General features: G+C 35.1%; 3 protein-coding genes across 3 annotated transcripts; 2 read left to right on the forward strand and 1 right to left on the reverse strand.

Moving 5' to 3' along the window:
- Positions 1-913: 913 nt before the first annotated feature.
- On the forward strand, positions 914-8,927 carry LOC100810803 (protein PHYTOCHROME-DEPENDENT LATE-FLOWERING). The gene is made up of 12 exons (XM_006583109.4): positions 914-1,213; positions 2,090-2,168; positions 2,253-2,317; positions 2,440-2,523; positions 3,423-3,503; positions 3,915-4,073; positions 4,167-4,265; positions 4,345-5,711; positions 5,967-6,187; positions 6,268-6,413; positions 6,948-6,986; positions 7,075-8,927. Exons 1-12 carry the CDS (start codon positions 1,115-1,117, stop codon positions 8,566-8,568), a joined length of 3,933 nt encoding a protein of 1,310 aa, XP_006583172.1. The 5' UTR covers positions 914-1,114; the 3' UTR covers positions 8,569-8,927.
- A 232-nt stretch (positions 8,928-9,159) lies between these two features.
- Positions 9,160-10,936, forward strand: LOC121175155 (uncharacterized). The gene is made up of 3 exons (XM_041017256.1): positions 9,160-9,459; positions 9,544-9,688; positions 10,327-10,936. Exons 1-3 carry the CDS (start codon positions 9,354-9,356, stop codon positions 10,406-10,408), a joined length of 333 nt encoding a protein of 110 aa, XP_040873190.1. The 5' UTR covers positions 9,160-9,353; the 3' UTR covers positions 10,409-10,936.
- LOC102666010 (zinc finger CCCH domain-containing protein 62-like) lies at positions 10,684-13,247 on the reverse strand (the record flags this gene model as incomplete). The annotated part of the gene is made up of 6 exons (XM_041017146.1): positions 10,684-10,825; positions 10,925-11,052; positions 11,501-11,604; positions 12,338-12,396; positions 12,458-12,572; positions 12,986-13,247. Coding segments are annotated over 6 exons (810 nt in total), but the record flags the coding sequence as incomplete, so codon positions are not given.
- Between the last annotated feature and the right edge of the window lie 467 nt (positions 13,248-13,714).

A 13,714-nucleotide genomic window follows, 5' to 3' on the forward strand; every position in this document is an offset into this window, starting at 1 on the left:
GTTGGCATTTTTTTTACATTAATCATCTCTGAATTTTTTTGAAATTCCACAAATATCTCTTTTTTTTTTTTCTTTCTTTTTTTTAACATTTTAACCTCTCTTACAAGGCAACACGGTGTAATGTTTTTCTATTGTACAAACTGTCTAAAGTAGAATACTAAATTATTTGGCAAAGTAAAAAAATATTGGCTCATGTAACACTTAAATTACAGAACTTACCATCTATTTTTTATTTACACATTATTTTCATTTCATTTAAGTAAAATATAACTTAAAATTCATCACGATTTTATAATATAAATTTAAATTCAAATTTTAAGAGTGAAATAAATTATTTATATTCTCTTTTCTTGTGACTATATATACTCATTATTTTCATTTCATTTAAGTAAAATATAACTCTAAAATTCATCACAATTTTATAATATAAATTTATATTTATATTTTAAGAATGAAATAAATTATTTTATTATAATATAATTTTAAAATTATAACATATTAAAAGAAATTCTTATACAATTTATTTTAATTTCAAACACAATTCTTTCTACCATCATGTTGCTCAAACTAGACTCAATATTTTAAGGTCTCAAATTTAAAAGATCTTAAATTTATGTTTTGTAGATAAAAAAAATATACTTAAAATAAGTTATTCAATTAATAATAACTAAATAAATTATCTAATAAAAATTAGTCTTCATTAAAATTGATAATCAATGTTATGTTAACTAAAAAACTTATTTAAATAGTGTATTTTCTTTTTTAGATAGTGTAATAAACTTATTTAAATCCGTGATTAATCATATCATAATTCATAATTATACGTGATTAATCATATCCGTCCAGTGAACACCACGTGGACAATTTAGAGATGTGCGATAATCAGTACTTAAAAAAAAAAAGTGAAAACACAAAAATTGTTTCCCCGAGAGGCCAAAGCAAACGCAGCATAACAAATCGAAGGAGCATGTAGTGTGCGACAGTGCTCGTCTCTTTCTATATGTGTTGAGTTGAGACCTTTAAACTCAACTCAACACTTTCATCTCTTTCTCTCTCCTTCCTTCGTTGTTTTCTGCTAATTTCTAGGGTTTTGCCCTTCCCCAATCCCCACAAAATGGGGGTCTCCTTCAAGGTGTCCAAAACCGGCACTAGGTTTCGCCCTAAGTGCATTCCCCAACTTCAAGATGGCGCATCCGACAATTCCAAACCCCAGGTAAGATCACCAATGCGCAACCACAATTCGATTCATCATTCGGCAAAAAAATCGCAAATTGAATTCTGGGTCTCTCGATTATTTCGCAATTTTGTGTTTTTTTTATGTGCATGATGTTCCTGTTCAACATGTTATGTTTTTTTTTTTTTTTTTTTAATTTGGTGTTTTTGTTCTAACGCACTAGTAAACTAGAAAAATAGTCCCTCACAACCACGGTTCGAATTCCCGTTGGAAGAGGTGTTCGTTCACAATTAATGTGCCTAACTCAACTGAGTTTTTTTGGTTCTAAACCAAAAAAATAGAAAGATGGTGATTTGTGCGGAATTCTTATTGTCGGTATTTATCAGTAAAGCTTATTGAAGTTTCAGCCGATGTTATTTTCCATTTCACTGAGATTATTACACACCAAAGTGATGATGTCTTTTGTTAGTTGTGTTAGAGAACTTATGAGAAGGAGGTTAGATCTGAAAACCATTGTCTAATAAGAAAATTGAAGTCTTTTTGTTTTTTATAGCCGATATGAATACGGCCGTTTACAATGTAGAAAAGTAAATAAATTGCATCAGTTGGTTGAATTGGCAAATGCATACAACTAATTCATGTCTCTGTTATTTGTGATTTCCAATTTCTGGGACAGTTTATAAGAATTGAAAGCCTTGAGTTTTCGGCATTTGATTTGCACATTAGATTGGTATCTTGTTCTTTTCTTTTAAAGGACATGTGTCTTCCTTAAGCTCTGTCTTACATTTCAATTGCCGGCATAGTACCTGTAGTTTGAATAAGTTTAATTGAAGAATCAATGCAAACAATGGAAATTGTTAAATATTTGGAATTTGTGTTGCTTTCTTGATCTCTTTAAGTATCTTTTTTATACAGAGTGATCTTGTTGAGGCTGGTGAAAACATTGCTCAGATTCCCAGGTCATCTGTGTCATCTGAAACTCTTTCATTAGCAGGTCAGCCATCAATGTATATTGCTCACTTAACTTGCGTATAAATCCTGAGTGCTGTGGTGCTTACTTAGTTACTTGTTTTGACAGATAGGGAGGCTTCTTTCACATTGAACCTGTTTCCAGATGGTTATTCTATTGGAAAACCCTCCGAGGTTTGTTTAAAACATCATTTAATATTTTGCTATAGTTGAAGGAATTACCAAAAATATGCAAGATTCTTGGAGCTTGACCTTATATGTATTCTTATGAAGTTAACTACTTTGTGAATTTTCAGAATGAAGCAGCTAATCAGTCAAAATACCAAGATTTTCCCAAGTTGTTACATCCATATGATAGGTCATCTGAGAGTCTTTTCTTGGTAATTGTCTTGTAACTCTATAATTCCTTGTTCTTTCAGTTTTAACTTATATTTTCTAAGGATCATTGAGTGGTAGATTCAACACTCTCTACATATGTATTATAAGTATTACTTTATGCATGTATCAAAATTCTCATGCTAGGCTTTCAAGATTGTTGGCTTGATTCAATCATTTTTTAAAGACTTGCATAATTGAGATTCATAATTTGAGTTTAGTGCTGCTGGATTTGATATTTGTTTGATTGTTTTCACCTTCTTTATTCTGTGTACCTGAAAATTGGAAACATTATTATCAATCTGGATAGGGGCTGAGCCCAAAAACACTTTAGTGGGATAGCGCAGAGCAGGATGACTGCTATTTCAAAATTTTCTTATACATATATAATGATTATAATCTATACTATATACATAATTACATGTATAATGCTAAAAAAATACTCAGAATTCCGCATATTCATAATAATTAATAAGTCACAGGTATTAAGCAAAACACACAAGTAAATGCCATTTTTACCCTCAAAAAGCCCCAAAACAATACTGGAGCAGGCTAACTTTGCGTGCACGCAGGGATGCATATTCATGTGTGACAAACCTGCAATTTGGGCCACTATTTAGCCCCAACAACAAAAAAGCACATGATGGCATCTTTGTAGCTGCCTGCTTCTGCTCTGCAATATGATGACATTGTAGAATTGCTATTACATGCTATTAATCACTGATTGGAAATAGAAATAGAACCAGAATTTTGCTTGTCTGAGCCCTTTCCTTGGGTAGCTTCACGTCCTGTGGCTTATTCAACAATTACTTTTTCTTAATTTTGTTATCATATTCAGTTTGTCTGTTTATGTTAAGAATTTCATGTACTTACCTTGCTTTTTTTTGTAATGATGTATTTGGAGGCCATTGAGTCAGGTCACTTGCCTGGGGATATTCTTGATGATATACCTGCCAAGTATGTTGATGGAGCACTTATATGTGAGGTGAGCCTTTTTCATTTTTGGAATGCTTTGCTTTTGAGGTTAACATTTAGATTTCAATTTATTATGCAAATTTATTAAAGGGTACAATTTTTTTTTATGTGCTTTAGCTTGTTTAATTGGTTTGAAATGTTAACTGATCATTGAGGAATACCTTTGATTGATACTCCTTGTTCCAGAGGAGTTCTTTTGTATAATTATATTGATATCTCCTCTTTTACTTTTCCTTGTATTGATTGTAGACAATGTAGAGAGCTTCTTATGTGCCAATATGCACTCTTTCAATTTTTTCCCTCTTTGCAAATTGTTTCTTCTTAATAACACTTTCCAAATTTTATTGCTATTTAATATCGACTTTTAATGATGCATACTGTTTATAAGATTGAGCTTTATATTGATCCTGTAACTCTCCAGGTGCATGATTATCGAAGATGCTCTTCTGAAAAAGGGGGTAGTGTGTCTGCAGAAAGTTCTCCTACTGTTAGCAAAGTATGCCTCAAGATGTCGTTGGAAAATATTGTAAAGGACATCCCATCGATTACTGACAAGTCTTGGACATATGGTGATCTAATGGTGAATATGATCTATCATTCATGAATGACCAATTTCTATATTTATCATTTTTTGGGTATTGATCTCACTTGGCTATGTTCACATTGATAATAGGAAGTTGAATCGAAGATACTGAAAGCATTACAACCAAAACTTCATCTAGACCCTACTCCAAAGTTAGATCGGCTGTGTGAAAGTCCGCTTCCAACGAAGGTATAAACATGTTATTTCCCCCCTTTATGAATGTAGTTGTGTTGCTTGCATCTTAATGATTTTGAACTTCATGTTACAGCTCAATTTGCCAAGAAAGCGATTAAAAAATATGCCAGAGTTTGCTGTTACTTCTACTAATAAAATTCATGGGAAGAAAGTATGCATAGATAGAGTGCAGGAAAGCTCAATTAACAGATTAGGTGATGTAGGAAACACTGCATCAAATGCTATTGTGCAGCAGACCCATGAAAATCCAGCCATGCAGAATCTTAGTCCGAATGTTGCCATGGCCTTGAGATCTAAGAATTTTATACCTGATTCTTCCATCCCTAACTTTCCTATGATGTCCCATCAATCAAGATATTCAATGGCTGTTGGAACTCAGAGAAGTTTGCAGGAGCAGGGACCAACTCCTTCCATTAATTCGTTAGGGGCTTCTCCTGCTACACAAGATGTCATGATTTCATATGCTGAAAATGCAAACTCGGGTGCCTCTCTTCTTGGAAAAAGGGATAATCAAGATGGACAAGCATCACCTTTGTCCAATATTGCTAAAAGAATGAGGCCTGCTTCCACTGTGCTTGATGCAATGCAGCATCAGCAAATAGGGTCACATGTTGAAGCTCTTCAAGGATCAGATATGAATTGGCAGAATACATTGCAACAACAAGCAATGGCCAGAATTCAGTATGCAAGTGGTGGCATTCAAAAGTTTCCTCAGCAGGCTTTTGAAGGGGGGGCAAATCAAGAGACAGGGGCTATTCCCTTTGCTTCTAGTCAGCAGCAGGGCATGAGGTTGGTTGCCAAGGAAGAACAGTTTGAAATGGAAAAATTAGATGGTGCAGAGATAAACCGCAATAAAAGTGAGATGGAAATGGAAATGAACAATTTAGATCCACAACAATTACGGATTCAGCAACGATTGTCACAGCATGCATTCATGAGGTCTAATTTCCCCCAGGCAGCCTGGAACAGTTTGGGTCAGCCTATGGAGAAAGAAACAAAAAAAGAGGACCAGCTTCAGAAAAGGAAATCAGTACAGAGTCCTCGCTTATCCACCGGGGCATTACCTCACTCCCCATTGTCTTCGAAATCAGGTGAATTTTCCAATGGTGCAGTAGGACCAAGTTTTGGACAGTCTGCAATGGCTGCTGTGCCTGGGACATCACAAAAAGACAAGACAGCAATGGTCTCAGTTCCTGCTACTGTTGGAACTCCATCTAATGACTCTACACAAAGACAACATGCACAACTAGCCGCAAAGCGGAGATCTAATTCTCTTCCCAAGACCCCAGCAATGAATGGAGTTGGTTCTCCCGCTAGTGTTGGTACAACCAGTGTCCCACTGAATGCAAATAGTCCCTCAGTTGTGACCTCGGGTTTAGTTGACCAAAATCTTCAAAATATGCTTGAAAGGTTCTCAAAAATTGAAATGGTGACAATGAGGTATTCTTTTTAAATTTTAAAACTGCATCTCTTCGTTTTTTATAATCTAATATTTCTGATATTCCACAATTTTTTTTAAATTAATACATATATTCTGTGGTGTTGTGGCTTCGATTAGTATTTAATCTATCATCTTAGTTTTTCTTTTTTCTGATAATCTGATTTATTTTAATGGATTAGCCTTTGCTCTTGCTTTTGAAACAAAATGATAGTGTCATGTTTCCCGTTCTTACATATGGTATGGACTTCTATCAGGCATCAACTTAACTTTAAGAAGAATAAGGTTGATGACTATCCCATTAAGAAGCAGAATCCATATGCACAAAATAATCTAGCTGCACTTCTTGCCAATGCAACTAATAATGAGGGATTGCCAGAGGAGTCAATTTCTTTGTCAAAGTCGCTTATTGGTGGGAGTATGAATGCATGTAAAATGAGAATCTTAACTTTCTGTGTGCCTGAGCGTGTAGTTCAAGGTTTGTAGCAATTTTTGCCTCTCGTTTTTTTGGAAATATATAGTTTATCTTCCTTCTCTGACGTTCCATTTTCTATACAGGAAGTGTTGTTACTATAATTCCGAGGATGCGAACTAGGATGATAATATTTGAGAAATCTGATGGTACTGTCGCTATGCATTGTGGGGAGATTGAAGAAGTTGATTACGTAGCTGCAGAGGATCATCTTCTCACATTACCCAATACTGTAAGTTTCATTGTAGACTTTTTTTGTTATATAGATTTACATCTGAAGTTAGTTGTTGGGTGCATTCTGCTTAAATTATTTAATATTTTAATCTATTATTCACTTTTTGTCATATTATCATCTGTTAAGTCTTTCAAATCTTCATTTCTTATCTATATTTATCATAGTTTGATTACGTAGCTGCACAGGATCATCTCCTCACATTACCCAATACTGTAAGTTTTAGTGTAGACTTTTTTTTGTTATAATATATACACAGTTACTAAAGCATTTACATCTGAAGTTAGTTGAGAGTATTCTGCTTAAATTATTTAATATTTTAATCTATTATTCACTTTTTGTCATATTATCCTATGTTAAGCCTTTCAAATATTCATTTTCTATCTATATTTATCATAGTTTCTTTTTCATCACCCGGTTAAACCTTGGCTTTGAGACCCTTCAGGGGAATTCATTTTCGGTTGCCATTTTTTCCCATGCTACTTTCTCTTTCATTTTTTTCCGTTCTGATTTATGTGACCTTTTGTGGATCAGCATTCTGCAGATTTGCTTGTACAACAGTTCTGTTCACTGGTATGTTTCTATATCTGAGATGGAACCATATAAAGAACATATCTTTGTCAATATGTTTTTTTTTAATAGTTTAATCTGCCTATTGTAGATGGTACGCGAAGGATTTGTGAAAGAAGATGACCGAATCCAACTTAAACCAAACCGGGTGAACCTTCCATTGGGCAATCAATCTACTACCCCTAATAATGCTGTAGTTGAAATGCAACAATATGGAGAAGCCATTCCTGGTCAATCATCCAATGAAGTTGCAAAACCAACTAGTGGCAGTAATGCACCTGTAAACCTCTCTCAGAATCTTGTAACAAATCCAAGGATGCTGCCACCTGGAAACCCCCAAGCCTTACAGATGTCCCAAGGACTTCTCTCTGGTGTTTCGATGGCTTCAAGACCACAACAAATGGACTCACAACAAGCCATACAGCAGCAGCAGCAGCAGCAGCAGCAACAACAACAACAGCAGCAGCTGCAACAAAATCAACACACACTCATTCAACAGCAGAATCCCCAGTTCCAGAGGTCTCCTATGATGCTTGGGACAAATCAGCTTTCACACTTAAATCCAGTTGGACAAAACTCCAACATGCCATTAGGTAATCACATGCTGAACAGGCCTTCAGCTCTCCAGCTTCAGATGTTCCAACAACAACAACAGCAACAGCAACAGCAGCAGCAGCAGCCTCAAATGCAAAGGAAAATGATGATGGGACTCGGACAAGCTGTGGGAATGGGTAACTTGAGAAATAACCTAGTTGGGCTTGCACCCATGGGTAACCCTATGGGGATGGGAGGTGTCAGGGGAATAGGAGGAAGTGGAATCTCAGCACCAATGACATCTATTGCTGGCATGGGAAATATGGGTCAGAACCCAATGAATCTTAGCCAGACTTCAAATATTACTAATTCCATAAGCCAACAGTTCAGGTCCGGATCGATAAATGCAGCAGCATCTGCTGACCTTTTATCAAAGCTTAGATTGGTACATCAGAATCGTCAAGGCATGCTAGGGTCCTCTCAATCTAACATAGCTAGCATCTCAGGGGCTAGACAAATACACCCTGGTGGTACTCCAAGTCTTTCAATGTTGGGCAGGGCTAATACAATGCAGCGACCAATTGGACCTATGGGTCCACCGAAGATTATGGCTGGGATGAATCTTTATATGAGTCAGCAGCAGCAGCAGCAACATCAACAACCCCAACCCCAACAACAGCAGCAGCAACACCAACAGCAATTGCAACTTCAGCAGCATATGCAGCAGCAATTACAGCAGCAACAACAACAAGAAACAACTTCACAATTGCAGGCAGTTGTTTCTCCCCCACAGGTGGGATCGCCATCAATGGGCATTCCACCAATGAACCAACAAGCGCAGCAGCAAGCCAGCCCTCAGCAAATGAGTCAACGAACCCCTATGAGTCCACAGATGAGCTCAGGTGCGATTCATGCCATGAATGCTGGTAATCCTGAAGCTTGTCCAGCCAGTCCACAGTTGAGCTCTCAGACCCTTGGCTCTGTTAGTAGCATAACAAACTCCCCTATGGACATGCAAGGTGTCAACAAGAGCAACTCTAATGCACAATGAAGCTACAAAACGTAAAATGTCCAAATCAGTGCCCCTGCCACATAAGTTGTTGGAAACTGCTGAAGCTAATAATGTTGAATATGGGTGCATAGACTTACACCAGAAAATGATAATTATTTACTTATAAATAAACAAAGCATATTGAATAAATATGCTACTCTTTGTAACTCTAGGGGGAATCACATGTATGCCAGTTGTTAATAGTTTCTTGTTTTCTTTTTCACTCATTAAGCACGTCTGTGTAAGTTTTTAGGATATTTAAGCTAAGATTAGCGTGTATTTATTCTATGGCTACTTTATGGAGTGCAGTAGCAAGCTTTTTTATAAGTGAAAGAAAAGAAAAATCTCTTTCTCGGGTATTTGTGCATCGCTCGGTTGTCTGCTTTATTTTATTTAATGCTTAATATTAAATTTGGTCCCTGAATTATTTTAAAGCGTCCAATTAGGTTTTCATATTTTAAAAAATTTCAATCGAGTCTTCTAATTTTTAAAAATACATCAATAAAGTTATTTCCGTTCAGTTAAATTGATGCCGTTAATGTTGTATGTTTGGATGGTTTTTGTTTATAAATACAAACGGTTTTTTGTCATCACTATTTATATTTTTTTAATTTGAAAATATAATAAAACAAATATAATGTTTCTGATTTACTCTCAGTTTTCCAATTATTCCTTGAACCCTAAGTCCCAGCCCAACTTCTCTCTCTACCCGAGATCTTCACAATGTCCGGCAAGGTTCTCTCTTCTCTACTTGGCTGTCTCCTTTTGCCGAGATAGTCTCCCACATGGAAGTAGCGCGCGGATTGTCTTCCTCATTGACGATGGAGGAGAGAATGGGAGTGGTTGTTGTTACGACGGTGCTGGTGGGAGCGTGTGATCGGAATCGGAGAGGTAAGTGCGGGTATTTTTTCGTTTGGTGTTGTTGTCGTTGGAGTTTTTCGATCTGGTGTTGACGAATATTTTTATATGAATCAGCAACAACAACAGCATGCAGCAGCAACAAGAAACAACTTCACAATTGCAGGCAGTTGTTTCTCCCCCACAGGTGGGATCGTCATCAATGGGCGTTTCACCATCGAACCAACAAACGCAGCCGCAAGCCAGCCAAAAAATATTTTAAGTAACTAAATATTTATTTGTTGAATATAATTATTGACTTTTATTTATTTGAGAATTTTTTTAAAAAATTGAAATTATTGATGCAAGTGTAAAGTAATTAAGAAAAGGCAAGTATTAAACCTATGACACGTCAATTAAAATCCTGACGTGGCAAAAAAAGATTAACGTAGTTGTCAATGAAATTATATAGAGAGAACAACAACATTTTATTCATATATTTTCTTTCTAATACTAGTGAATAGTTTTTGACAAGACTGAAGTTAAAGGAACATACACAACGAAAGATATAGGTTTTTTTTGGCTGAATACAAAGATGTAGCTAAAATGCCTTTCAATTCATAGGTGAGGAGGTCAGGATAGAAAATTAATATGATTGCAAGATTATAGGTTCTACATAAACCATTGGGAGTTACAGAGAAGGGACTTAGAGAGGGAAACATCACAAAGTCTTGTATATCAGGCAAACCAAAAACCCCAAGCCTTTTTAATTCCACAACATGAATGAAAACATGCCACAACAAAATTTTTAAATTCACGCATTCTCTTTTGTCTCTCAAATCATGCAAGAATTTGCAGTTGTCCCCAAAATAGCACTTCCCACGGGCATAATGTCTACACACTTGCTTTTGCTTATTATAGCTTTCTCTATTTGGCATCACCGGTTGAGAGTGGTTTGCATTTGCCAAAGGCATCCTATGATGAAGATGAGTCCCCACTGTAAATCCACTTGTCTCATCCATGAAAGGGTGGTATTTCTGAATAATAGTTGGTTTATCTCTGAAATGGGGGTCAGCATAGTTGTAGCATACACTAAGATCAGCTCCCCTCCTCATATGACCAATATCAGAAATATTCCTACAGTCACCTGTGCGGTTCCAAGCTTGCTGATTATGCATATTGTGAACAGTAAATGATGCTCTTCCTAAAGTTTTAGAATCACCATGTCGTCCAGTTACAGCTGCTGGTTTATTTACAATAGAGGAATGTTTCTTTCCTTTATGTTGGCAGATAAACCTGAATTTGAGATGGAAATTCTGGCTTTTCTGGATTAATGGGCACATTTGTTTTTTGAGGTTGATATTGTGGCCTTGTAATTTGTGAATGACTTTGGTTCCTTACTGAATCCTTTTTTGAGATCCTGAACGTGTAGAATGCAGAAGTAAATGTAATTATTATGTAAATAGTAGTTAGTACTACTTACAGTGTTAGAAGACTCTTTAAGTCTGAAATCAAGTACCTATTTTCCTTAGTTTTTTTCCTCTTCTCCTTTTCTTGTATCCTTGCTTCTCTATCTTCCCTAGCAAGAGATCCCCTTGAGTGTTTTTCCATCAATATTTTCTGCCTTTGTGATTCATCCTCCCATATCTAAAATTAAAGACATGGAACATAATAATCATTAAATAATACGGAGTAACTCATTGATAACAGAAGGAGGAATGCAGCCAAATATAAGGAAGCTGTCTCAAAGTCTTTAACCTATAAAAAGGTTTCGACCCTTAATCAGTAGGGGGTAAAGGGGAGGGAGAGGCTTTTCTCCTTTGCTTTAGAGTACTTAAAATCTGTACAAGAACAAGATGAGTAAAAGTATGTTGTTACTGGAAGAACAAAATAGTGATTCAAAGATAACAAAAAATCATTCAAGAAATGGAGACCACAGCTCTAAAGATTTGTGAAGTTTGGTAAACAAGTGAGCGACACCGACTTGCATAATAGTAGCATACTTTTACTTTGCAAATGTATTGAAGGCATTAATTCCTTATACAATAATCATTAGGTAAGAATCCATCTAAAAGAGCGATCTAATTTATCTCACCGGAAATGTATGCTGTTGTTTAGTAGCACCATAACTTTCTTGCACTATGTGGCCTGCGCCAATCCTTTTGCCACAAGGTGGACCACTTGCTGGGAAATCCAATTCTGATAAGGAAACAGGAAGATGGGAGTAATTTAGCAATAACTTCACCAACATCATTAATCTCTCCTTTGGAAGTCATTCATCCATTGGACAATATATCCAATGGCATATATTAGTGAAGTAAGCATAACAATACTGGGAATGTCAAGCTTTATGTATGCATGTATGCCTTTCAAAAAATTTCAGTTTATAAAACATAGCATGTGAGATCTCTGCCATTTATCATGCGTTGAGAAAGAACAAAGTAAAAAAGAACAGCTAACATTTCATAGACATTTTGCTCAAACAAAACAACATCACCGGTGCATGCATCACCTGTATATAGCAATTTTTCAGTTTCCACAGCCTAAGATTATAAAAATAAATAAAAAAATAAAAGGCCAACATAAACAAGAGATAGTGATTACACATCTAAAGGATGTAGCAAATTGCAAAAACTGTTAAACAGATCATAGAAATCAGAACAGTAAATAATATAAACAAGTAAAAACACACACATATTTAATATTATTAAAAATGCATCCCCTGGTGAATGCTTAATAGATTTGTAAAACAAAGAACTCAATTAGAAATTTGACCTATAAATAAAATGTTTTAAAAAAAAATACTAGGAGAGTGGGACTGGACAATGAATATTGTTTTGGTCAATTATTCTGTTAACCTGAACAAGTAATCTTAATTTTTTGAAATGCATAATTTACATCAACATATTTTTTAAAAAATAAGTACGCTCACCTTTACAATTCAACACAAAGCTTGAAGGTGGATACTTCTTCACCCCTCCATTTAAAATCCTGAAATCCCAAGGAGAATCAGAGAAATCGTACAATTTTCTTTAGCAAAAATATTAATTACTCTAAATGCTTCTTTATGCGTTGTATAAGTGTGTCCTTGTTTCCAGTTAGCCTCAGACCATTCTTCCTCGGATACAACTTGCATTCATCCACTTTCAATTTCTCTAACCGTCCCACTGCCAACCAAAACAATTGAGAAATAAACATGTTTAATAGAAAAGCTTAAACACATACAATATATCACAGTAAAAAACAGACATAATATTCTATTTCCACTTTTAAGTTTTAAGTAACAACACAAAGGGTTTAAGAGAAATCTTGTTTACTTAAAGGTGTTGTATGTATCTAACTTGAAGCAAAAAACGGCTAAAGATTATTTCCCTCTTCACACTAAAACTAAAAATGAAGAAGATGATTAACGTTGGATTAATTTTTGAACTTCCTCAAAAGTGTCTCCATCATGAGCAGATGCATTCACCTCTTCACCTAGATCCTTATCTTCGAAAACAATGCAAACACCAAATTGCCACGAAATAAGGCTAAAAAATCCGATTTTTAAAAATGGGGTGGAAAGGAATCACGAGATTACCCCGCTTTTGCCTTGTGCTTAAGTGAGAGGTTTGAGAACTTGCTATGAGTTTCTTCGAGCAAGTGGAAATCGGGGTCTTCTTCCGAATCGTCCCAGTCGGAATCCGAGTCGGATTCGGTGGTGATTTCGTGCAGCTCCGGAGGTAAATATTTGGTCGTCCTTGATGAATGAAACTCTCTCTGTTCAGAGTTTCAGCAATGTAAAGGTGGAGCACAATAGAAAAGTGTTGCAATGCCACGGTTTTTGAAATTGCCAAGACATTCAAAAATAAATAAATAAATAAATTTTAGTTAGATTAATAATTAATAATATAATATGTAGTATATTATTATTTATTTTTATTGTTAATTATTATTATTATTATTATTATACAGTTAAATAGCTGATTTCATTTAAAAAGCCTCGATTAAACTTTATAATCTATCTCTTCTGTCTTCGATATTTATTCACATAGCTTTTAGGATTCGAGGTAGTAAATAAAAAAAAAGTTCTTTTTTCATCTTAAAGAAATGCTTTTTTAATTATAATAAAAAACTCATGCTATGTTTCAATAAGAAAAGAAAGAGTTTGCTTTTAATATGTTCTCAGTAAATAAATTACATAGTTATTTAATTAAAAATTATTCTATATATCACCTTTAAAATAATCATTACAAAAGTCATTAATTTTAGTATACATAATTTATAATTATATGAGAGTGTAAAAAATATTAGATTACCGATGCATACT

Source organism: Glycine max, chromosome 7, assembly GCF_000004515.6.
Source record: "Glycine max cultivar Williams 82 chromosome 7, Glycine_max_v4.0, whole genome shotgun sequence".
In the NCBI taxonomy this organism is placed as follows: domain Eukaryota; kingdom Viridiplantae; phylum Streptophyta; class Magnoliopsida; order Fabales; family Fabaceae; genus Glycine; species Glycine max.